This window comes from Neolamprologus multifasciatus, chromosome 13 (genome assembly GCF_963576455.1).
Source record: "Neolamprologus multifasciatus chromosome 13, fNeoMul1.2, whole genome shotgun sequence".
Lineage (NCBI taxonomy): Eukaryota > Metazoa > Chordata > Actinopteri > Cichliformes > Cichlidae > Neolamprologus > Neolamprologus multifasciatus.
Window position 1 is genome coordinate 15,210,022 of NC_140451.1, and position 26,921 is coordinate 15,236,942.

General features: G+C 42.0%; 2 protein-coding genes across 3 annotated transcripts in view; one reads left to right on the forward strand and one right to left on the reverse strand.

Annotated features, from left to right (window-relative positions):
• The window catches only part of slc35f3b (solute carrier family 35 member F3b), a 53,688-nt gene extending 29,772 nt beyond the window's left edge, over window positions 1-23,916 (forward strand). For both annotated transcript variants that reach the window (XM_085181752.1, XM_085181754.1), the window contains 6 exons: window positions 9,730-10,069; window positions 15,702-15,921; window positions 19,610-19,735; window positions 20,651-20,843; window positions 20,953-21,042; window positions 21,326-23,916. In XM_085181752.1, coding sequence (XP_085037878.1) covers window positions 9,730-10,069; window positions 15,702-15,921; window positions 19,610-19,735; window positions 20,651-20,843; window positions 20,953-21,042; window positions 21,326-21,567 — 1,211 coding nt within the window. In that variant the 3' untranslated portion in view covers window positions 21,568-23,916. The remainder of the gene's footprint in view (window positions 1-9,729; window positions 10,070-15,701; window positions 15,922-19,609; window positions 19,736-20,650; window positions 20,844-20,952; window positions 21,043-21,325) is intronic.
• A 111-nt stretch (window positions 23,917-24,027) lies between these two features.
• Window positions 24,028-26,920, reverse strand: LOC146505247 (5-hydroxytryptamine receptor 1D). The gene is made up of 3 exons (XM_085181751.1): window positions 26,703-26,920; window positions 26,162-26,322; window positions 24,028-25,486 (listed from the first exon to the last, which is right to left on the reverse strand). Exons 1-3 carry the CDS (start codon window positions 26,863-26,865, stop codon window positions 24,191-24,193), a joined length of 1,620 nt encoding a protein of 539 aa, XP_085037877.1. The 5' UTR covers window positions 26,866-26,920; the 3' UTR covers window positions 24,028-24,190.
• Window position 26,921: the final 1 nt, after the last annotated feature.

Below are 26,921 nucleotides of genomic sequence, written 5' to 3' on the forward strand. Positions count from 1 at the left end.
CCCATCTATTACTCGAGACTACTGAACATCAGTGTTTTTGCAGAAAAGATGTTCACCTTTCAGCTGGATCAAATAGAGAAATAACTGCAATTATTTTGGTGAGTTTCATAGAGCGTCATTATGACAAACTCACAACATGAAACTAGAACCTCAGAGCTTTTATAGACAAACTCATTGTGTGACCATGACGGGTTTGGTGGTGGCTGTACTTTTGTGCAGTGCAGTATTGAAGCTCAAGGTGGCTGATCATCAGTGAAGCCACTAAAAAAAGCTATTAGGTTACATAAAACACATAGATTTAAGAGAACAGTCACATAAATACTTGTTAAACTGTTTACCTCTCTGCCTCCGTCACGCAGGACTCGAGTTGTTGCTGACTCAGACTTAACTCTGTCTCTGCTCCTGTTGTTTGGGAGTTTGCTATAGTCTGGAGCGTTAATGTGAAACCATCTGAAAATGCTTCATTATTCATAATCGATCACTCAACCAGCAGATGGAAGGTGAGTGGCCAATTTTTATGCAGGTTTTTAAATGGACATGGATGAAATCGATGCCCGAGGTGTTTAGTTTGCATTGCATACACTCAGACAAGGCGCCCCGGGTAACTTCAGAATAATCCGTGCTGCTGGATTACCAAAGATTTTAAGCTCATTAGTGTAAATTTCAGGCTCGACGGGTTTTATTTTCAGAATAGCTGGGATGGCGGAGTGTTATTTGACAAGCTTGTGTATACAGACTTGACAAAAACTCTGCTGTGACACGAGGCAGCGGGGAGAGAAAACGTGCATATAGGCGTCTTGTGTTGGGGATGAAACGGTATTGTAAATTTTTGAGGGGAGTCAAAGAGGTAAAGTTTGTGATTTGAGCGCTCGGCTGCTCGTTTTTAGCAGCTGCTTTGAAGGAGTGGTGGTGGTGGTGGTGGTGGAGGAGGGGGGGATCACAGGGGGCCACAGCATATCAACATGCAGCTTTTCAGAGTCTCTCATGCTTATGTAACACCAGCACTGAAAACTCTGTTCTCCTCACTAACAACCTGCAGCAAATTGTCTTTTTATCCCCCAGTCTTGAATTGTCAGTGGTCTGTCTTTTCTCTTCTTTTTTGTGTCCAGTGAACAGGCAAACTTCCACGCAGCGTGAAGCAACAAGTACAGTATCTGATTTGAACATGAAATTCTATTTATTCTTACATTTATTGCTTAAATTGATACATTTACTGGATAGTAACCAATCTGTTCTTCATCACAAACCATTTCCATAGTCATCCTATGATCTCCTCTTTGTTGGTTGACTCATGGTTCTGGTTATACAGTTCAATGTTGTCTCTTACAGCTTTAATTCATTCCTTTGGAGTATTTACCGCTTCCGACAATAATTATTATTGATTTCTCTTTTACACGTATTTCTATCCATGGCGTCTTTCGGGAATGTCGGTCCCTTTATCATCATAAGCAGGGGTAAGAAGTTCATAAACGTCCCTTTAATCTCAGCAATTTAATTATATCCTCTGAAACTGTGCAGGCACGTTTTCAGAGTGATTCAGCACCCCCCCCCCCCCCCCCCCCCCCCCCGCCCCCCGGGAAGCTGGCCACCAGCTGCCGTTATGGGCACACTAAATCTTTCCCAAAAGGCTTCATGCACTTTGACCATGAGTTTCTGTATGTGTGCCACTCAGACGATAGAAAATTATAAGCCTTTGTTAGGAGTTCTTATTTTGACCTTCCTGCTCTGCTTTTTTGCGCCTGTGCATCTATCTGATCCAAGTATATTCATACGGGCCAACTTTAAAACATAAATGATTTGGACGATTCAAGACAGAGAACATAATAATCTGAATTGCAATCATTGCTCTACAGAAAGCGAACACTGCATGTTTGCTTCAAGGACAAAATCTTGAATCTTGTACTCATTTGCATGTGTCTTATTTGTATGTAAATGTGCAGCAGCACCCTCAGTATGGAGATCAGGCTACATGTGCCAGACAGAGGTCAACATATTGCATGTACATATTGTGCATGTATTAGATACATCAGTAAAAAGATTACTGGGTGTATTAGTGGGATTCGTCTTAGAGTTTCTTCCTCAGCCTTATTAAATTCTTCACATTCATTCTTTGAGCGTAATTGGAGTTGAAATTGTTGGTTGTCAGAGGAGCAAAAGCAAATCTTGATCTTCGTGCTAAATGTATTTTAAAAGCCAGTGAAACGGGTCTTTGGGCCTTGATAAGTGTGCATTGAATACACAGTGACAGGGCTTTTGTTTTATTAAGAGGCCAAGCTTTTGCTTAGGTTTATCAAGTTCAGCATGCGTGTGTGCAGAGAAGGCTGTGAGCTGAAGCCGAACGTTATTGGAGGTTTGTTGCACGATTTCTTTTCTGTATGTTATATTTGTAATTTATATAGTAAAAGCAGTGCGTTTAAGCAAAGCCCGCTACAAATATGTGTAAAGACGAAGCTCCTCAGCGGTAATCCTAAATCGAGTGAGCTGATCCAAAAGCTTTTCGGTGAGAAGGAAGACTGCCTGTCTTCTCCAAATACACAATGCACCCAGCAGACTAGATGCTACAGCTGTGATTGGGTTAACACGCTGTATATGACAAATAATTTAACAACAAAAATGTAAATATTATATTTATTTGAGCCATTTCGACAGAAATGTGAATACTCGAGTGTGCAAACGTGCGTTTCATCTGTGAAAGTGAGTAAGCAGTTAGTTTGTTGAACATACTTTTTGATGCCATTAAAAACTCAATTGCCAAACTGCGAGTGTCTCACAGCAGTGACACAATAAAAGGGTTAAGATGTGTTAAAAAAAAAAAGGTGCAGGTGACTCAGGTTTGTGATATTTATAGAGTCCCTGTGTCATCAGTGGCCTTGGGGTGCAATAAAGGGAGTAAAACCACAGTTTGGGCAGACACTCAGCATACACCTGCCGTGGTTGCCTTTCCATTACCTTAACAGGAATGCTGTGGCCAATCTCTTAAATATTGATTTGTCGCAGAAAGTGCTGGGACTCTTGCCAGTCTGTTAAACTGCGGGTACATCACAGTGCAGTCACTGGTATAAGGCACTGCAAGCGAGGGAGGGCTGCTTCAGAACAGGGTTATCCTGTAGCGTACCCGATGCCAAATATGATTGCTATTACTCTGCTGCAAAACACAGTGCGCAGACCTGCACAATCACTCTCTGCTTGTATGCACGCAGTGTAACCAATAAGGCATGAAGGGGGCTGCAGCATTGACCTCTATCATGAGCATCTGTTGAACCAGCTGGGCAGGTCAAGGCAGACACAAACAACAAGTGCTCCTCGGTGAGGAAGTCGCCGCGCTGTCCTTTGAGGTTGAAGGAGAAACCGAGAACGAAGGAGAGCAGGATCAGTAACAGCTGACCCACCCTTGTCTGCCCTTCTGGGCCTTTAGTCCCCTCAGCCCATGTGGTCCTACCTATCAGCTGGTTGACGCAGCAGGGTGTGTTTTCCGCCTGTCTCTCTTTTGTGTTATTGAGTGGGACAGGCTTGTCAGATGAGCCTGCTCTGGTGTGTTGAAAGGACGCTGACTGACAGCTTGGCCTGACCAAGTTGTCACAGTCAAGTATCACAGACTCACACTGTCTGTCAGACTCTGAGGCCACAAAGACAGTAACTGCTGTCTGTGTGCTGCTTGTCTTTCTAGCTGTCTCTGCGATTAAATTACCATCCTTCTTTATAAAAGTACAGTTAATGGTTTTTTGTTTTTTTTAAATATATGTATATATATAAATTGCCTTTTTTCCCAAGCAAAAAGAAAACAGTATTTCTAAAACACTCTGCCTCTGACTTATGTCAGACCTGACAAACCAAATAAGTCAACATGGATCTGAAGGATTTATTTTTATTGAGGTATTTATTGAGTGATTGATGCTGTGTGACAGCCATAAACTAGTTTAAAGAAGAAGAACTGTGATTTTGAATTTGTTTGCTTATTTTTTATTATTATTTTTCAGAGAATTACACAAAAAATGTAAAAGGTTCAGTTCAACCTACTTAAAGACACCTCAGTCATATCTTACTATGCAGGTAACTTTATTTAAAAATTAGAGATTTTCTTCCCTCAGCCTTGTACAATGACACTAAAAAGTAAAACTGTCAAAATTAAGATGATCTGACTCCTTAAAGTTTTTACACAAAGACCTCATGCTGTGATGTTGGCTTGAGTAAGTTGAACTACTTAATTTGTATTCATCACCAAGCAAAACCAAAGACAGTAAATAAAAGGAGAAGAGTTTCTCTGAAGTGTGTGTGTGTGTGATTGATCTGTTTACCCTCTTGAATCGCTGAGGCAGAGCACTGCAGAGCAATCTTGCTCCCACGGAGGTGTTGCCAAACAGACGAAACTCTCCTACCTCTACGTCTCCCCTTGTTGAGGTCCCAGGTAAACACTCCCTACTGTTGCACCCTGCCGCCCTGGCAAACCAGGCTTGGGCGGTGGCCCGTTCAGGGAGCAAAGACAGGGACGTATCGAGACTTTTTCAGCCTGTCACGGCCAGGTTCTGTGAAGTGTGAGAGCAAGCAGTCAGGCAGGGCTCTGCTGGCACGTTTGGGATTTGCAGCTATCAGCAGGAGAGATCTGCACTGCAGAGACTGCAGAGGGAGGGAGGATAGCAGAAGTGGGAAGGCTGGCTGGGAAGCAGGGAAACACAGACTTATGAGGAAGACTAGCTGGAAAACTGGCTCAACAGTGACAAGATTAATCTCAACATCCACTGGAGTCCTCTACTGGGAGTGGGATGTATGTTCAGTATCCGGCATAAGAGGTGCTCAGTGAACTAAAATACTTCAGGCAGATATATGAGCTTGCAGCACAAAGATTGATTTACTGTGCAATGTTTTAACAAATATACACTTGTAGATAGATAGATAGTAGGGGTGCAACAATACCCGTATCGATATTGAACCGTTCGATACAGTGCTTTCGGTTTGGTATGCATATGTATCAAACAATAAAAATTTTTACATTTATTTTATCAACTTTTCTTCTGACGATGCTGTCTGTGTTGAGAGCTCAGTGGGTCTGCGTTCGACTACTCCGCCTAGGCTGCACTATTGAGCGCAGATCCACTGAGCGCAGCACAAGCTAGCAAAACAGAAGCGAAGCTCGTTGCAACATGGCAAATTTAACCTCCCCCACCCTCATTCAGATCTGGCCTTTGGAACTATTTTGGTCTTCATGTGAAGTATGACCCTGAAGGTAAGCGCATCATGGACAAAAGTAAAACAGTATGTTGGATGTGCCAGGCAATGCTCAATTACATGGGTGGGAACTACTGCGTTAGCGCAGTTTGCTGTTAACGTGTTGACACCGTCCAGCCCCACACACGGGGTGATCCACAGTAGCTCATTAACGGAGATTTGCCGTGTTGTGGCGTTAACGTCATTTCAGATTAATGCTGACAGCACTAGTGGGAACAAAATGAATATGACTGTACATTTACTACACATCATCCTAGTGCAAAGACAAGTGGAAGCAGACAAAAACAACAAGCACACATGCTACAAACTTTACCCGAGTCATTTAGACAACTGTTAGCACATGATTCTCCTTATGGGGACCTGATATGTTTAATATGCTGCTGAGAGTATACCCCAGAAGAAGCTATAGTATAGCTTTTATTTTGGAAAGAGCCATTTCTCTGTAATAAACTCTCTTTTCCAAAGATGAGTGATTCCTCAATCAGATAGATTTATTATTTTATCCCTTTGTTGTTTCAGCAACATTAAATTTAAAACTGTACGTTTGAGTTAAAAAAAATATATTTATAATTTTAATAAATGACAAATTAAAAAAAGCATGAACATTTTTTTTGTATGCAAAAATATCGAACCCTGACACCAAAGTATCAAACCGAAATGTGAATTTTGTGTATTGTTGCACTCCTAATAGATAGATAGATGCTAATAGGCTACTAGTTTACTTGTGCTTATTAAATCCTATGATTCTAGCATGCTTTCATTCTACGGAGCAGTATGGATGACTGTATCTGAGGAAGCAACAAGAAGCCATACACAGCTGTCAGAGCAGATCACAAGCTGCCCCTAGAAACACTTTCTTCTTGTCTTCAGCAATTTTGCAGATGTCCGTTAGCATCCAATGAAGTACATTTGGACATAGAATGGGTTGAATAAATGTAGACATTTTCATCCAGGGTTTAATTTTTCTATCACAGTAATCTAAAACTAAAACTAATTTGCGATCCAGTGCACGCGAAGGCTGAGATTAATTATTAAAATGTCAGAAATGCACTGTTCCTGTGCTACAGACAGCTTAGTGTGACAGACTCACCTTGACGGTTGACATTAGATTATGAATTAAAAAGGTGAATCATTTAACACTTTAAGAAGACTCGGTCTGAGTATTTCATCTATGGTCATAATAGCTTCAAATGTCATTAGCGGAGAGGCCCTTCGATTTTGCCGGTCCACTCCATCAACTCAGATCCAGCACATTGATGAGTTCACTCGATATGTTCGTTACTGGCATTCAGGGTTCATAGAGCATCATTAGTCACCGTCAGTCTAAGTGTAAAAGAAGTGCACTCTGTTTTAAGTCATTAGTCTGGGAAGATATACTTGAAGCTCTGCATTTAATTACAGGGGCTTTAATTGGTATTTTATTGCATGACACATTTGTATTTAATAAGAGACATACTATTGTATTTAAGTATTGTGGTAACTGCCACAACCTGCAGTACAGGCTGTATAATATCACTAATGTTGTCACTTCACTAAGTGTGCCAGAGCTGATAATGCTTAGCTAGGCCCCAGAGTCTGCCTGGGGGCTGATTGGCTTGGTCCATTATCACATTTGGGAGATTAAACTGCGGTGTAGTCCAGAGATGTGGTCAGAGCCACAGGATGCGGGACGGAGGCCCAGGAAGGACACAAAATGGGCAGCACCAACAAAGAGATGACCTTCAGAAGAAGACAAAGAGGCCTCAGAGCTCAGAATAGAGAAACTTAATTCTCACCCCTGTGCACAAGACTTTGATAAACATCCATGTGTGCCTGTTTCTTTTTTTGGCCACTGCTGATTCATCACTTCATTGCGGTGACAATGACAACGATCTCGAATCGTCTTTAGTTTTTTTTGTGCCTCTGTGCTGTCAGATCCATCAGTTGCTTTCGCAGCAACTGGGAACATTGTTCAGGTTCCTCTAACAGCGCTGCATCTTAACTCCATCTCTTTTTGACGTTTGCGATAGATAAACAGAACGTGAATCTCTCGTGCAGCCAGTATAGGTAGCCCGGGGAAGCCGGGGCATTAGCATAAGAGGCGATAGTCATCAGGGGAGTTAATCTATGGTATGATGAGACCACCTGGAAAGGTCAGAGTCAGCTCTTCCAGTAGCAGTGAATTGCCTCGTTGGGTGTGATGGATGACCCCTTACACAGCTCTTTTGTAAAATATGCAGGTTATATTTGACAAGGTGGTTTTATTTGTTTTGTTTTTTAATTTTTTTATTATTACACAGATCACATTCACAGAACTGCAGACAGTGCCGCGTATACAGCAACAACTGATACGGCACAGCTACAATATTATGAGAGCTGACTTTCCTGTTGATGCCGTCAGACAATCATTTCCACAACGTAATCAAATCAAGTTAAATTTATTCTTCCTCACCGAGGCCCTTTGACGTGCATTCAGTATTCCAGTCAAGAGCATACAGTGCAGTGATGAATTGGCAAAAGGCTCCCCGCAGCACATCATTACCACTGGACGCACCATTAGGGAGATCGCTCATTTCCAACATTTTGGAAGGTAGGAAGCGACCGAAGATGCATGATGCCTATTATGCAGCTGTTATGAAGTAGAGCTGATATGAGGTTGTGCTGTTTATTGTGTTGCACTCTCACTAAACCGATTGCAGAGTTGCGGTCATGTAGTTTTGCTCTAGGTGGTGCGGGTTTAGGTACACGGTCAAAAAGACAGCCTAAAATGATTTTAGGACTCTGCCAGTGATAAAGGGAGGGAGTATGTTCTGTTTGTTTGTCTGTTTGTTAGCAGTCCAGCATTCACGACTCCAGCTGACTTAAGTGTGGTGAAGGGTCAAGGTCGCAACAAATGTGAAAATCTGTAAAAACTTTATGTTACTCACAATTTTTTACTGATTGTCTTTGAACATCACAACAATATTATAGGCCTCGGGGGACGTCAGTACATAAGTTGGCTAAGCGTTTGACTTTGACTGTGGTTTTTGACTTTCAAGGTCAAAGTAGACCTTTAAAAAAATTCAAGAAACCATATTGAGTAATATGTCATATGAAAGGGCATGGAGAGGGCTGTACGATACACTTTTTAGTTTTTCAGTTTGATGCCATATAATGTCACAATCACGCCATAACAGGCTGACGTCAGCATGAATAAAAATATCATCGGGGGGGAATTGTGCTATCTGAGTGATAATTAACCCCCTTAATGCCCAGTGTGTCATATTTGATACATGAGTTTTTGTTCTGTTTTTAAGCAATAATTTTTTTTTAAAAAAAAGGTCAAAAGTAGCGAATATGATACAATTAAAACTCATATATGTAAATTAATATTAATACATTTTTATTTTATTTTTTTAAAGGTTCAATAACTCCTCCCATCTTCAACAAATTAGAATTTTATTGCAATTATTTAATTGTTCTGGCTTTAACGGGTTAAGAGCTGCCATAAATGTTGCATTTAACTGTCATATTTTTGTAAAACACTGTGTGTCATATCCATGATCATGCAGCAGTGTCTGAACTTTGTAGAGGACACAAAGTTTGTAAGTTCAGTGATTCAAGAGAACAAAATGATCTTGGTAAGCAAATTGGTTTTGAAGCACAGAGTGGGTGAGAGTGGGGCCGAAAACTGTACGCAAACACTTCGCTTCAGTTCTCACATTAGTGAAGAAGTATGGAGGCTATCAGGTTTTGACAAGAGAAATAGAAAAGTTAAGTGTTGCGGTGTGTGTCTTTGCACGCTAGGGCAAACACACATGCCGCTGCAGCTCATGCGGTGGAGAAGAGGTCATCTTGGATTGGATATCACGTCTGCCCTCATATGCCCTCTGTTTCACTGCCGCCTGTCACACTTGATCGCCACATTTCTAACTCGGATTGATTACTTTCAAGTTCAGTTTAAGTTTGAAAGCAGCTATTTTTATCCGGAAAATGATGACAAGACTGGTATGATCTGGAGTCAGTTTTGCTGCAAAAGATAATATACTGTATCCACATGATGCTTAGGGAGAAAAAAAAGCCACAACCTGGCAACCTCTGAAGGCTGTGACAAAAAGCACTTTGTGACTTTTTATCAAAATAATTTGATCAAATCAGGTGTAAAAGTAGGCATCAGTGAAGCAGGATGTGCATGGGAGTGGAAATAGTGTGAAAGTGCTACAAGGTGCTGGAAAACAGCATGAAAGAACTGAAAAGAAAGTAAGTACACACAGAAACTCAAGACGCCAGGCAGGAGAGAAAGAATCAAGTGGCATGCCAGCAACGGTTTCATAGTCTGGAAACACCAGGCCCAGATGTTCCCATTTGGCATTGATGATTTCCTGCCCACCAGGCACCTAAAGCACATGCAGAGGAAGAGGAAGTTGAGAAAAATCAGTAATAAGCAAGGACAAATATGTTAAAATGTGTCAAATACTGAATGAGCATACAGGTCTGCAGTATCGGTGTGTTTGGACATCAGTCTGTCATGTATGTGTCCGTCTTTAGGGGAAGATCGCTCCAGAGAGAATGTGGTGGGCACCACAGACGCGCAGTCGGCCGGTGCTGCAGGAGCAGAGTCCGGCTCCAGCAGACGGCGGCTTCACTGCTGCATCCGAGTGACAGCTGTACAAGTGCGGAAGGCTCTATGGGGAGTCGCCATGGTGATGTGCGTGTGTTCCTCCTGGGCAGGCTCCACCCAGCTGGCCAAGCTGACCTTTAAGCAGTTTGATGCTCCCTTCACCCTCACCTGGTTTGCCACCACGTGGAACTGCCTCTTCTTCCCCCTCTACTACATCGGCCACCTGTGCAAGAGTCCGGAGAGGCAGACAGCCAGGCAGAGGTTAAGGTTAGAAGACACTCTCTCCTTTAGAGCGAGCTCTATTAGAGGTCCAAGCACTAAAGCTGCTGTCACATTATGATCATTCTTTTTATATATATATAAATCGGCTTTTGTGCTCTGACATGTTGTGATCATCCTTTAATCTCAGAATTTTCCACATATCCTCCTTCTTTACATCCATGAATCTTCTCCATGATCTTCTTTCATGGCACCTCCATATTCAGCATCCCCTTTTTGTTTAATTTATGGGCTGGTCCATGGCAGCGACACCAGCCTGGGTGCTGTAACTCTGTTATAGCTTTAGCCAAGACTAGTCATCCTGTGACCAGTCTTACAGATGGTGGATTTTAGATGAATTAACACTTGTTTGACAGCTTTTGATGCACTTTTCCTGGTGCACATGGACTGTGAATAAAGTCTATACGTGTCTGTGCCCCTACCCACCGACACGTACAGTGACAGCGGAGGAAACAAACGATATAAAAAAAACTTAAGTGACTGTAAAGTGCAGTACAGGCTCTCGCACAAACTCTGACTTCAGTCAAAGGGCATTGTTTCTTTTCTAAGGTCAGAACATAAATCAATTTTTGCAACAGCAACAGCAGACCAGCACAGCACAGTCATTAAAAATTAAAAGTCAGACCTGAGGGGTCATCAGATCATTAACAAACAATTAATCTATCTGTATCAGCATTTGTAATGGCCCATAAGTTAAAAGCTGAAGTTTTGGCTACGCAGCCAAATGTTTGGAAACAGCAAGCAGCTGATCCAAGCAAAGTTGGGCTTCGAAATTTAAATGTCAGTGAAATTTGTGCCTAGCATCAAAAAATATCCTCCGATATGAAGGAATATCCAATGTTTAGATTGCCCAATATTGGTATCAGTATCTGTATTAAAAATCCCATATGAGTTTTATTCTCTCTTTTTATTTTCTATCCAGTTTTTCTAGTTACAACAAGTATACAACTAATCGGGATTTCCCAAAAAATCCATTCAAAAGGTCAGTTTGATTCCCCAACGAAATTAACCACCACGTAACATCTAGCAGTGTACCAGTGAGATGATAGAGATGTACTAATTGAATTTTTTCAAACACTGTGTGACAGTTTCTATCCTCTTTGTATTTCACGGAACAAACACCACATGTTCAGCCTGTTTCACCAGCTGCTTACAGTTTATCATTTAGGTCCATTTTCAATCTCGCTGAATAAGCTAATTCTGTTTTTGCTTGTCAGGTAAACACAGTCATCCTCTCTTCAGATTTTATTTGCAAAACGCCGCCACACATTTACCTGTTTGGAAGAGCAGGCCGTGCCGTCTCACATACCCTGCTGACGAGACTGTAATCCTAATTGTGTTACAGTGGCTTTCACAGTTGAAGCAGTCCATTAATCATGGTCTTTAGACAAAAGTCTTATCTCTGCTACCTGCAATGCTACGTTAGTGCAAAGAGAAAAAAGAGAGCGGTAGTTTAGAAGCTGTGGTGTGCTGGTGAACTCGGGGGATTGGCTCTGTATTTCAGATGCTCCTCTGTGATGTAATCCTTCCTTTTTTTCTAAAGGCCTACATGAGGATGTGGGTCTCCCACTCCTCAGTTGGAGCTCATGTGAACTGACCACAAATTACAATACCGTCTTCTGTGAACCTGACAGTGCAGAGAAATAGAAAGGACTACTTTAGCAGTATATCTGTGAGGAGAGGATTTTAGTGCACTCATCAGCCCTGTTGTAGTATAGACTTGATATTTACGGACAGATCGTAGCAGCAGTGGAAGGATTTATCTCTTAACTCACAAAGTGTCATTTTGCACGTTCATCTTTTAAATTCAAGCTTGTAGTTTGAGACCGTCTGGCTGCTCTTGGGTAATGTTACGTCAGTTTAAATGTAAGTATAAAAAGAAGGATGGATTAACTCTGTTTGTGCCAAATTCTAAAGAAACCAAATAAAAGTTCTGTGCAGGCACTAGAAAGTGATACTAAATCATTCTGGAAGTGCAGCGCTTAACTGTTTAATCCACTCGCTGCTAGGTGTATTAATATCCGCTGCTGCAACACTTTATTTGGCAGCTTTGCAGAGGTTTGACGTATCTTAAAAATCACTGCGGGTTACAGTGCACAAGTACACAAGTGCAGGAATAATGCGTGAACAGTCGCCGGTTTGGCTTTAAGGTGGTGTAACCAATGTCTGTAATGAAATGCCGATAAATTGGTTGTCGCAGAATTAGTGTCGTGTCCACAGAGGAGGTTTGAGCAGTGTGTTCTTAGTGCAGACTCAGCTCTCTGGAGCTGATTCATAGCAGCGCTGCTCTACAGTATCCAGCAGGACACCCTGGCAAATATGCTACCTGCCACTCTCCACTTATTGCTGCTTCATCACTTTTCACTGAGCCAGATGCACTCAGGGTAAACGGTACAACTCTGTAGTAATGGTAACAATAGCAGTCCGGTGTGGGCGGAGTCACTCAAGTTGAGGGTGAAACAGAAAATTCTTGTCGTCACAGCAGAGCAACGCAAGGTCTGACTCAGCAGACGATGTAGTAACACGACAGAGCAGGACCACTATGCAGTATTCTGATACTGATACATAATGTCATGGTTTGGTTCCTCTGTTGCATTACTGACTCATGCCAATAGCTTTTGGACCGTCAGCTTTTATTCAAGGGTATTTTCATTTAGCTTCTTGTGCGTAGTTACAGCTCCTGAAAAACATGAATAGTGGATGACTAAGCCTCATGCAGAAGCACTTAAAGATTAATCATTTCAACATAGCGGACTGCCAGACTGACTGTTAATCATACGTCTCCAGATTTAATGTTTTTTTCTCAGTATTTTCTGTTAAAACTTGACTGGTTAGAATTCCTCACACAATCATGGTATCGCTTTTTAGCAGCAATAATTTAAAGTAAACATTTTCTGTGTGACTTTATCAGTCTCTTACCTTGTTGTGGAGGACTCTTGGCCCACTGTTGCTTCAGTTCATTGAGGTTTGTGGGCTCTGTTAAGGCCCCAACACAGCATTTCAATCACACTGAGGTCTGGACTTTGACTGGATCATTGCAGCACCTTGATTCTTTTCTTTTTCTGCTGTTTGCTGTTGTGCTTGGGATCAGTGTCCAAGTGCATGACCCAGTTTGGGACAAGTATTAATTATCAGACAGATGGTCTCACATTTGACCGTAGAATACTTTGGTATACAGAGGAGTTCATGGTCGACTCAACAACCACAAGGTTTCCAAGTCCTGTGCCTGCAAAACAAGCTCAAATCACCACCCCTCTACCCCCATGCTTGACAGCTGGTTTGAGGTGTTTGTGCTGATAAGTGCTTGGTTACTACTAAACATGGTGCTGTGCATTATATCCAAACATCTCCACTTATCTGTCCAAAGGACATTGTTACAGAAGTTTGGTCGTTTGTTTAGATGCAACTTTGCACACCTAAGCTGTGGGTAGGGGTGCAACGATACTCGTATCGTATTGAACCGTTCGATACAGTGCTTTCGGTTCGGTACGCATATGTATGAACAATACAACATTTTAAATTTATTTTATCAACTTTTCTTCTGAAGATGCTGTCTGTGTTGAGAGCTAGGTGGATTTGCGTTCCACTACTCCGCCTAGGCTGCACTGTGGAGCGCAGATCCACTGAGCCCAGTGCAAGCTAGCAAGACAGAAGCGAAGCTCATTGCAACATGGCAAATTTAACCTCCCCCACCCTCATTCAGATCTGGCGTTTGGAACTATTTTGGTCTTCATGTGAAGTATGACCCTGAAGGTAAGCGCGTCATGGACAAAAGTAAAACAGTATGTTGGATGTGCCACGCAATGCTCAATTACATGGGTGGGAACTAGTGCGTTAGCGCAGTTAGCTCGTTAACGTGTTGACAGAGATTTGCGGCGTTATGGCGTTAATGTCATTTTAACGAGATTAATGCTGACAGCACTAGTGGGAACACAACGAATATGACTGCACATTTACTCTGACATCATCCTAGTGCAAAGACAAGTGGAAGCAGATAAAAACAACAAGCACGCATGCTACAAACTTTACCCGAGTCATTTAGACAGCCGTTAGCACATGATTCTCCTTATGGGGACCTGATATGTTTAATATGCTGCTGAGAGTATACCCCAGAAGAAGCGTATAGTATAGCTTTTATTTTGGAAAGAGCCATTTGTCTGTAATAAACTCTCTTTTCCAAAGATGAGTGATTTCTCGATCAGATAGATTTATTTTTTTATTATTTTGTTGTTTCAGCAACATTACATTTAAAAACTGTACTTTTGAGTTAAAAAAATATAATTATAATTTTAATAAATGACAAATTAAAAAGGAATGAACATTTTTTTTGTATCGAAAAAATATCGAACCGTGACACCAAAGTAGCGAACCGAACCATGAATTTTGTGTATCGTTGCACCCCTAGCCTAGCTGTGGGGTCACGTTCTTTTTGTAACAAAGAGGCTTTCTCTCCAAACAAGCCATATTTGTTCAGTCCTTTTCTGATTGTAGCATAAACCTCAACATTTAACTAACTCAGACCTGCAAATTTTGAGATGTAGCTCCCAGAGACTTTTTTGAGGTTTCTCTGAGCATTGCATGGTCTGACCTTGGGGTGAATTTGCTAGGATGTCCGCTCCTAGGAAGACTAACAGCTGCCTTGAATATTTCCACTTGTGAATAAACTTTCTCACTGTAGAATGAAGGATTTAAATTGATTGCCAGCAATAGTTGCTTCTCTAAGATCGCTGCTGATGTCGTTCCTCTTTGGCATTGTGTTAATACAACCTCTTAATTCCTTTGGAAGCAATAAAGGTGTAGTTCGTTTTTCACACACATCTTCTACATTTTAGCTCAATTTTAGTTAAATAAATAATGTCATGGTGTAATATGTCATGCTTTGTAATTCACCTGAGGTTTTATTCACCTAAATCTAAGACCAGATGATTTTTATCATACATAAAACCTTAGAATTGCATGGCTGTTATCTGAGTCATTACAAATTTGCCCGAGTTATTCATCACATGCATCAGTCACAGCAACATTTATTTCTGTCCCCATTTTCCCTTCATGTTTAAGTCTATACGGAAACGCATACCCAGAAGCTGAACCCCAAGAGTGTCCACAAGTAATGCTGAGAACGGAGGAAGATGAAAGAAGACTTTTCTGAGTACATTAAATACATTTCTGCCTGTTGTCACTATGAAATACCAAACAGCTTTTTTCTTCGATTTAGTCATTCAATATGTCCTGTTGTATCCCATTTCTTTGCTGTACTGAGATATTTGTCAGATGTAACCAGACAAAACACCTGAGGACCAAACAGGTTGTTTAATTTCTTAATGGGGACAGTTGAATATTTAACTTTAATTCCTTGTGGCAGATCTTAATTTGCAATTAAATATTAAATCATTCTTCTAGTAGGGTAGCATTGGTCCCACGTGTCTATAATGTGGGACAAACATAATTTAGATGTAACTGTTGAAGTGGGAATTACTGCAGTCACTCATTGGCATTAAGTGTGTTTTTCAGATTGTGCTGTTTGTGTTCACTGGTGTTAATTGGTCCCAGAGTGATAATACTTATCAGCTTTAAAATCATACTACATTTTTAACAGTCTTCATTTTGGTCGTGCACACAGGGAGTGCTGCAGGTTTTTCGGTGACGATGGCCTGACACCGAAGGTGTTTTTCACCAAGGTAGCTCCTTTTGGCCTGCTGTGGATCCTCACCAACTACCTGTACCTGCAGGCCCTCAGGAAGATCAACACAACAGATGTGTCAGCGCTATTCTGTTGTAACAAGGCCTTCGTCTTCCTGCTGTCATGGATTGTGCTCAGAGACCGCTTCATGGGGGTCAGGGTGAGTATATCTGCATGCCTGTGTTTTTTTTCATCCAGGGGAAAATTATGAGTCTTTAGTTAAGATGTCTAACTCGAGCACAGGACACAGAAAGCAAGGATTTTCACACTGTCCCCTTGTAAGTTTTATTTGCAGTAAACAAGCCAATAACCAAAAGCGTGTCTTTTGAATTAGTTTTGAAGAATAATTTACTATGTTATATAAAGTCACTATATCCAACAAGATATTTAACCCTTTGTACTTAATGTGGCAACAGCAGTAACCACAACTCACCCCCCAGACAGCCAATGAATGATTTATAATTACATCATTGTAGGTAATTGGCGAGCGGTGGGATGAGCATATATATATATATATATATATATATATATATATATATATATATATATATATCAGTATTATATGTTGTAAAGCAGTTTTGCACTATCATTTGTCCCACCATCCTTTTTTTTTTTTTTTAGTGCAGTTGTTCTGTAAAACAGGGAATTAATAAACTGGAGTTTCTGTTCGATTTTTCATCAGTGGCCAGATACGTTAATGTTATAACATCTGCTCAGGCTTTCATTGGGTCTTTGTTGTCTATGAGAAACAGTAGATCCATAACAAATGACAGCAAAAAGGAATAGAGACACACTGAGTGTAAATGAAATGATTGTAAAGTCTAAATATCTTTGCTTTTCCGTGGGTGTGCATGGTGAGCTGCGACGAATGGCTTTAGTCGCTCGCTGATGTGGTTGTGAAGAATACTGCAAGCTGCTATCAGCCCGTTCTTCACTCCCACGTTTAGAACGGGCACTGCACTCGTGTATTTTTTGGTGAGATGTTTGAGCATCCCATTTATCTTGAATCTCACTGATTATGACGAAACTTATTTTAGATAAGAGCGTGGCCAATATTGGCCCCACAGGCGGACTGTCACACGTTGATTTATGTGATTTATGACTAGGTCCACCAAACATTTTATTTTTTTTCCTTCCTAGATTGAATCAGTTTGATTATGTTCAGATCCCCAAAGATACGAAAGTATCCTGTTCATCATGAGACATGAGACAAGATTTGGGGGGGGGGAAGGCAAATTTTTCATTTTGTGTAGCAGTCTTTCTTCTCTCTTCCTTACAGGAATGTAAATGTCATCAGGGCTTATCTTGTGATCCGATGCACAAGTTTGGGTCCTGAACCCAAGTTTGATATGGACAGATTAAAAAATTATCTTTGTTTTTCTGTATTGTTTATTATATTTTGAATATTACAGTATAATCTTATGAAACCTACTCTTTAACAAGGTTCAAGGTTCTTTATTTGTCACATGCATAGTTATACAAGTATAACACACAGTGAAATGTAACCTGACACGCTCCTCGACATGTGCAAAAATTGTGGGGGGGGGAAATAGTGGGAATAGGCAATCTGACATGACTCTACATGAGATGGCAACATACCTCTGATTACTTTATGACTGGACCAAAAAGAAAAGAGGTATTTTCATCATCTCCATATTGGCATTTGAACCCATACATTACAAGAAAGCAGTAAATCCCTTGGAAAATCTAAGGACACTTTATGCATTGACTATAGAGACTTCTCAGTCACAGTGGCCCACCCTACAGCAGACCCTGATTTACTCTCCTTTTGGCTTTTATCAGGATCATACTTTCTAACTCTTACTAAACTTGGAACAGATGATTGACACTATAAACTTATCAGGAAAGTGTTTACTGAGGTCGTGATGTCATAGATGTTTACTTTACAACCAGATTTCTTTTTGAAACCAGAGTTGCTGCCACCCACTGGCAGGTTTAAGGCAATCCTGCAGTTTTACCTTCTTAGAAGCTGCGCTCATCTCTAATACTGTCTTCTCTGGACAAATGTGCATTTAAGTTTTATACTGAACTCAGTTTTACACTTCATCAGCCATCATGACAAAAAAAAGTCTCTAATCTGCAAAGAAATGCAAATTTGTGATGACTTGCTTTGACTGAATTTCCATTTGAATCTGTGAGCTACACACACAGCACGGTTGAGTAGAGAGCAGGCTATGAGCACCACGGGATGATTACCTACCGGTGATCACAGTGTCATTCAAATGTGCTTCCTGGTCTGTGCATGTGTGTGTTAGCCGGCAAGTTTGTGACTGATAAAGACAGAGAAGCAGGACAGTAAGGGGTTACTTACCTTTGTGAATTAAGATATCGGTTTATCTCCTCTCACTGTACGCCTCAGATGCTTTCACATCTGCAGCCGGCCCGCACTTTGCACGATGCCCACCCCCCCTGTTTTTTCCTCTCACACACTCACAAGCACCCCGTCTCTCCCTTGTGTATGCCCCGACTCGTCACCCCCATTATTTGTGATGAAAAGCCTCGGTAAGAGACAAGTACAGTAATAGTCCCGCTTCACTCACTCGCTTACACGCCCTCCCCTCTCTTGCTCTCTGTTGCCTGGTAGTAAGGATTGCAGTGTTTGGATGTCTGCAGTAATGCAGGGGAACTTGAACAAGTTTGTCATAAAAGTGAAGGAGGAGAAACAGAAAGGGAAGAGAGAGAGAGCGATGAGGGGATGCTACATCAACCTCGTTAAACAGGGAGGTTTTTTTCAGTGGTACTTTGTGGATAAAACCGATGACTAGCTCCACTCAGTGTTTTTTTTTTTTTTTCCTTTATGACCCATGTCTAGATTTATGATTTGTAAAAAGTGCAAGGTCCACGTGCTGCAGTTATGCCACCGTAATAACATAAGCTACCCACCGGACTCATCGGTCACGCCTGCCCGTTGCAGAACAAGGTTGGGTGAAGCCACAGTCCTTCCTCCCTCTGACCCTCCACATTGTGCTGAAACATCTTAAATTGTTGCTGACGCCGTGAGCAAATGGCCATTTCCTAAAATGAAAGGTGTAGCAGTGACTGACAGGCAGCCTGCAGTGCAGAAAGAGACATTTAGCCAGACTTACCTAAGGTGCTTTGGCCAAGCAAAAACACGCAGCTCATTTATCTTCCCGACACCTCCTTAATGCGGTGCTAATCCACTCAGCTGGGCTGCACCGTAGCCCCATCACTGCTGTACAGTTCTCACATATACACTATGAACATATAACCCAGACAAACCAGATTTTAATGCAATGAAACACAAGAGGTTTGCCTTTTACACATCACAGTTGACCCAGAGCAGGGTGAAGCTGATGGATTCTTGCCATCTTGAAGCTGTGATAATTGCAGAGGCGGGGAGTGGGTGAGAAAAGCAGGGGCCGCTGGACTGAGTGGTGTGAGGGGGGATTTGGTTTGTAAACACAATGGCTTTGTAACGGAAATCAATGTCACACAATCAAGCCAACACTGTAAAAGCTGCCTGTCCTGTGTTGGAAGCGCTTACAGGTTGAATCTGAGAGCAGATCCTTTCTGCACTGCACGTAGAAAATGTAAATATCAAATGAAAAGCTTGTTTACTATGAAATAACAACCCACCCAGTAATTAGGCTGCTTCAAGCCTGGTTCTGTGAGGCTTGTTATTTCTGCACTGAATGACAAAGCTGAGGCCATGTGGGCCTGCTGTGTCCCTCCGCGGCGGTAAGTTGATAAGGTGCCTTTTTCACCAAACTGTGAGCAGCATGTTGTCCATCCTTCACTCACTGAAGCTCTCTCTCTCTCTCTCTCTCTCTCTCTCTCTCTCTCTCTCTCTCTCTCTCTCTGTATAGATAGTAGCTGCTATCTTGGCCATAGCAGGCATCGTAATGATGACCTATGCCGATGGATTCCACAGTCACTCGGTCATCGGCATTGCTTTGGTCGTGGCCTCTGCTTCGATGTCAGCGCTCTATAAGGTATTTGCTGTGCGATACTGCAAATTTTGGTATCGACGTGATATCAACTAAATCCAGGGCCAACATCGCCGATATCGATACTTTTAAACTATAGAAGCAGCTTATGATTTATGAGATGAATCATCATCAATTTGCAAATTTATTTTCCAGAATAATTAGGTGATATAACAAAAACACACCTTTCAGCTACTCGTGCATATTGAAGCTGTCTGTCTCTGAAACACTTTGGGTTCTGTTGTTTCAGTGTGCTATAGACTATACACAAAAAGGACATTTTTCATATTGCATGTTTGAGGTACACTTTTCCACACAATTCAGTGAGCTACATACTGAACTTGGAGGACATTCTTTTATGCTAGTATCGATCACATACAATGCCAACGTTGGTATCGATACTATCGGTATTTAGATCGATCCACAAAACCTCTGGGATTGGATTGCATTTCGTCAGTGTGTATTGTACCGATGAGCATAAAGTTCCATTGTAGCGCCACTTTTATTCACGGTGGAATAAAAGAATAGGTAAGCTTGCTGTATGTATGGACACGTCTCTGTAGGTTGCCCTGTCTAGCTCCCTTCTAATTATGTAACCAGGTGGCAGAAGACAGAAGGGGATTATGTAGTGTGAGACTCACCTGCCAGAAGTACGCAATACCTACGCATTTGGTTGCAGGCCTCAGGCTGTGTTACCCTGATCAAGGGGGTTACAGGACAGATATTATATAGCTATTTTTGACGGGGTCTGGTCTCCTTTGCCCTGCTGTCTGTGCCACCCTAATGTGATAAACAGACAGCAGTGGCCCTGGGCCAGAGACATGGCAGATACTTGGCAGGCTTTGCCCTCTGTAATATACCTCAGCTCCTGAAGAGGGCAGATTTGATGTATGCATCACTCTCCTTCCTCTTTATTCTCAGGTGCTCTTTAAGATGGTGCTGGGAAGTGCCAAATTTGGAGAGGCTGCACTCTTTCTGAGCATCGTTGGAAGCACCAATTTTGTTTTCGTCAGCTTTGTGCCAGTCATGCTGTATTTTACACACGTGGAGTACATCGAATCACTCAGAGACATCCCATGGGCCTACCTCTGTGGGGTCGCAGCCCTGCTTTTCGGTATATGGCGACAGAGCAGTAATGTGCACCGGCTGGTTGTGTAATCTACAAATAGCAACATTCTCATTGTGTAGTCCGCTGCTGCTCTAATTCTGCTTTGTTCCTACAGCTTTCAACGTCCTGGTGAACTTTGGCATCGCGATAACATACCCGACATTAATTTCCCTTGGCATTGTCCTAAGTGTTCCTGTAAACGCCAGTAAGTCTCTTGGCTTTCCTCTAAGAGTGCTAGCTTTTTATATCTGGTCACCATTTAATATTTGATGGCACTGGATTCTCCCAAAGGTTTCTATCTATATTTGATGAAAGACTCCATTTAATTTTCAAACCAGGCTCCCTCTCGATGTACAATTAACCATTTTTATTTCATAAACACGCACAGTTACAATTTACATTCATTTACATAAACCCAGTTGTTTTACAATATTTGCAAATTCCCTTCTATTGACACAGTACCTTTTTATTTATTTGTTTTTTTACAGTGGTGGACCACTACACGTGTGAAATTCACTTTAACTCGGTGCGCCTCATTGCTGTGTTCATCATTTGCTTGGGTTTCCTAATGCTGCTGTTACCAGAGGACTGGGACCAGTGCATTATCCAGCTCAGCCAGAAGCTGCGCAAACGTGACGAGCCAGCAGAGGGCAGCGGAGAGGCCGGAGCTGGCACAGGGCTCAACTGGAGAGGGAGAGCCAGGACCTCCATGTCAACATATGCACTTTGAATATATGAAATATCATCACACAAACACATATACATGAGGCGGGAGGGAAATGAGGGGTGTTAACCCACGTGATCTGCCTGGTTCCTTGCCTTTTGGACTGCCCTCTGATCTGCAGCTTTTCAACCGAGGGGGAAGATGAAGGAGGCTCAGATTGCGTTTCATTCATTTGGCATCATTCCTGCTCACAAGTTAACCAAGTCGGTGCATGGATCATTTGTAATCCTTAAAATGATCAGGTATAACTGATTGAACCATGCGTTAATTTTGCTGTACCTCTTAATCATTCCTCTCATTCCTCGCCTCTGGGAAGACTCGCCAACTTGCCTGATATATTTCAGTGAGGAGGAATAAAGGGGCAGACATCTCTCAAGGCAGCCCTAACACCTTGTAGACCAGCTGGCTTTAACATGTACACATTTACACACCTCTAAGATCCAAAGAAGAATGCCTACAAAGCTGAATGCCTGAAAACAGAACACGAGGCCCGGTAGCCTTCTGCGGGTGTAAACTTGGTGACAAATACCTGCCTTTTGTGCACTTGTACATAGCTATATTTCACACCTTGGATGTCCCGGAGCTGTGGACCTGTGAAGCTCATCTGGTGTGAAGGGACCTGTCTGGACGTCTGAGGATCAGTCTGAGCTGAAGAACCTTTCACAATGTGTCTCTCTATTCACTCTTAGAGAAGAGGTCAGTTTCATTTCATCCGCACTGATTGGCTCCCCGTGGTTATGTGCTTTCCTTGGGCTAGACTCCCACTTCTGTCAACACTCACTCATTGTTCGGGCCCCACAGTTTAGTCACGCAATATCGACATTCGCTTTCAATGCATTATATCATTGAGGTGTTTGTCAAACAGTGGGATTGCTTTCAATCCATCCACAAAGCAGTTGCCTAAAATTTGCTTTATGTTGCCAGCACACCAGTGGGAAATAGTGTGAACATTTTATTAACCAAGCAATTTAAATAAACACATTCAAATATTGTTAAAAGCTTTGATATCTCAAAATAAGGCTGACAGGTTAATGGAACTACCCCTTTAATTACTTTAAACACAGCTATCTCTGAGCCTCTCTTTTAACATTTTAGTATCATATGCACACAGACAAATGTGCAGCAGTTCAATTACATCGTTTCATTTCGCGTGGGAATTACAGACTGTGGAAAACTGTCCCACTGTGGCTTGAGGAGAGGAGTGCTGACACACGGCTCTTCTAGTGATCAAAAAAAAGAAGAAGAAAAAAATAAACCTTTGTCTGCTTTTGTTTATCACATTTCTGAGGCAAGCATCACAGCCACCATGGTGTGGTTGACCCCGGAGAGAAACTGAGGTGCACGCCTTGTAAAGCAACGGTGGAAACTCTGCCTTGTGTGAATGTACGAACATCACTCGACCACACGCACGCTCGCAATGTGCTACCTGTTTTTTACAGTGCCACCACAGACTGCTGCACAGAGACTGTTTAATACTATCCTTCTTATACTCATCTGAACGATTTTCTTTTTCCTTCTTTCTTTATTGAGACAAACTTGACACATTTATATTTGTTTGCATTTGGTTGCCGACTTAACCTTGAGAAGACAGCGAGTGACGTCTTGAAGAACGAGCATGCACGTACTTTACGAGCCAGATGCAGCCGAAAAAGTCCACTTCACTGCCTTTTCTTTGTTTCGCAATAGAGTACATTAGCACTGTTTCCCATTGTCATTCTGTATGACAATAAATAATAATAATGTATTCCTCTGGAATTATTGCTAGACATAAATGTAAACCTTTGTAAGGAATGACGATTTTTACACTGAGATGCAACATATGATTATCACATTTGAGGAGGAGATGTTCCGAACATGAATAAATGACGGGTTTATTAGAGCTACTGTTGGGTGTCTTCAAGTGTAATCACATGTACTATATAAAAATATTTCTTTTCAATACATTTCCTTGTCGAGGTTTTTTTTCTTGCCCCCTCTGCAAAATAAAAAAAAAAAAATGTACAGTTCATCAAGTAAACAACTGAGTGACAAACCAAACAATTTGGCAAGTGTTGGGTGAGACGGCACACTTTAAAAAAAAATTACTTTAAAAAAAAAATCAATGAACCTGGAAACCAATTTAGAAGTACACTGCTTTTTTGTTATTTATATAAACAACTGTAGTCTTGGTTACAAATCAGTCTGATTTGAGCTTATCAGTCTGAGTTATCCAATAAAGCCAAACTAGAATCAACAATTAGCTTAGCATGCAGGTATCTGTGGAAACCTAACCCAAACAGGCAAGGAGGAGATGATGCAGACTCCACACAGAAAGGTGCTGGAGACTTTGGATTGTCCAGTGACTACTTCCATTTTTTTTAATTCTAGGACAAATTAATTATTTGTTAGCTTTGATTTTTTTTTTACTGATCTTCTGTGATAATAACGTCAGTTTGCTTGGGTTGAAGACTGGCGGTCAGACAAAAACAAAAAAAAGGAAGATTAATCAGAAATTAGGTCAAAATGGGATGGACATTTCCATTTTTCTTACATTTTCTTGACCAAACAATCAATTCATTGCCGGATAAAATAAAAAATAATAAAATAGTTGTTAACTGTGGTCTCGTGTCTGATGCCACAGGTATCCTGACTAAGCAATATCATGCTCAACTCTCACTGTTATCTGGCCATAGAAAAAAGTGGCCTGCCGCTCCTCGGTCACAGCAGAAAAAGGTAGTCTGCTGCCCTCTTGTGGCCGGGAGGGGACCTGCAGGCAGTCTGCTCTCCTGTCACTTGCTGCATCTTGCCACGTAGACCTCTTTTGAGGATGACACACACTGCACAGATGTTTCTTAGACTGATGTTTGAAGTCGGTGCTGACAGTGAAAATGGAGTGAGAACACAATGATCTGTTGCTCTCAGAGCTGGAGGCCAGCGCGGGATGGGTTGTGGTCAGCGTGCTGGGCTCGCTGCTCCTTCCATCGTCTCCCTCTGGTCTGAGCTCATTTCCCCTTCCCACTACGCTCCCCAGACGAGTGCTTATTTTTTGCCTGAGTCCCTGAAGAGCGTTTTGGAAACGTTTGCTAAGCAGTGCGTACAGTAGAGGATTGATATCAGAGTTCAACAGCACCAGCCAGTAGGAGAAAGTAACAGCAGAGTTTGGGACGAGGGTGGACTGGCCTGAAATTGCAGTTTCTGTGGCCTGAACAAGGGCCACGCTTATGTAAGGTGTCCAGCAGAGGAAGAAGGCTGCGATGACCATGAAGAGCCGAACCACACCATGGTGGCTGTGATGCTGCTGGGAGTTCTGGAGAGGAACTTGGGAGGCACTTTGAGCCAGGAAGGAGAAAAAGCGCCTGGACGCTGACCTTCTCTGCTCTGTGGTAGCTTCAGGAAGAGCATCGTTGATATAATCTTCTTCCCCTGTACCAACTTGAGATACAAACTGTCCACTTATGTGGTAGATCAGTGTCGATGGGGTGTGGTGGCACCCACTGTGCTGATTGGAAGAATCTCCAGGAGCATAGTCTGGGAGATTCCTGCAGCGCTGCACGGAGTCCTCGAGAGTGTGGATCCTCCTGGCGTGGCTGCGGGCCACCTTGACAATGTTCACGTAGCAGAAGAGGATGACCACTGCAGGTAAGACGTACGAGAGGAAAGCCATGAAAGCGGTGTAACTAGGACTGCTGGCCCAGTTCACTGCACAGCTGTACATGGGGTCCACATAGCTGACTGAGCTCCAGCCCAGCAGTGGGGGGCAACTGGTGGCCAGAGCCTGCAACCAGATCCACAGGACCACAGCACAAATTCTCCACAGAGTCCAGCGGGAGCTGTAGCGCAAGCAGTCTATGATGGAGTAGTAGCGGTCGAGGGCAATGGCAGCCAGGGTGAGTACAGAAGCTGTGCAGTACACAGAGGAGGTGTAACCCACATACGAACAGAGGTCCTGACAGACAGAGAGACACAACCTCATCACACGTGCACACAGTGGAGCAAAGCAAAAACGCCGTTTCCGGTGTTGTGCCAAAAACTGATTTCCAATGTTTGCGTGTGTTTTTTAATGTGTAACATCGTTACGTATGTTGCTAAATAGACTTTGGTGAACAGGTATTACAAAGGGGTTATATATAAAATTACAAAATTACCTGTTTCTCAAGTATCTTTGTGACTGCAAAGATACTGCACTTACAGTAATACAATAATACAGTAATAAACATATTGCACTTACATTATAATCAATCAGCTCCCCTTTGTCCGCGTAAAATATATTTACAGAACTATTTTCGCATTTGTTGCAATTTCAGCTGTCCTCTTGGCCAGATTACTCTTAAAAGAGATTTTTTTCAAGTCAATAATATATATTTTTAACTGCATAGATAAAGGATACATAAAACTCACTGCCAAAAACTGATTGCGGCTTCTACCTTGTTACAGGAATGTTGTTTGTTGCTCAAGATGACGTGATATCATTCATGAGGGATACATTTGACATATGTTTCACATATTATACACCAACGAGTTATTTATAGTTTAAATACAAGCAATCAGTTTTTAGGCAAATACCGGAAATCACTTTTTGGCACAAAATTTAATCATGCTAGACTGGACACGAGTGACGTACCGTGCAATCCACCCATCCACGGTTCATGACGGACAGAGCAACAAACGGCATGACCCCGATGCCCACCAGGAGGTCGCTGATGGCCAGGTTCATGATGAGCACCGACGTCACCGAGTGGAAAGTTTTGGTTGCAGCCACAATAACAATAACAAGAATGTTGCCTACACAGAAACACAACAACACAAGCACAAACACGCCGTGACACACGGGTCAGACTAGTGGGTGGATATTAAAGTATTTGTTTTATTTGTGACCCAGACAGAGAGGCAGAAAATAATAAATTCTAATTAGTGGATACTACAAACACCATGTTAACAGAAGATCCTATAAACACCTAAAATACTGAAATGCAAGTAAATTAACCTTTAACAAATCTTTAAAGCTCTACTGTGTCAATCAATGAATTGTTCTGGTACTGGAAGTGCTTTTTTTTCACTTTATGGATATGAGAAGATCACAAAATCCTGTATCTTGTATCAAAATTTTTTTAGTAATTAAAATACCTTAATTGGCAATTAAGTATCAGTAGATGAGTCTGTACCTGTCACAGCGCCCAAACACATCAGCACCATGAGGATCTCCAGGACCAGCTGGGTCTGCTTGGACACCCTCAGCTCCGAGCCTTCAGTCCAGTTTGCACTCACAGTAGTTGCTACCTGCAGGAACAACCTGGGCTTCAACCAGGAGCCATCCAGATCGTCCATATCCCAGTCAAATAACTGCTATCCTCACATGATGAGTCGAGTTCAAGCCAGTCTCG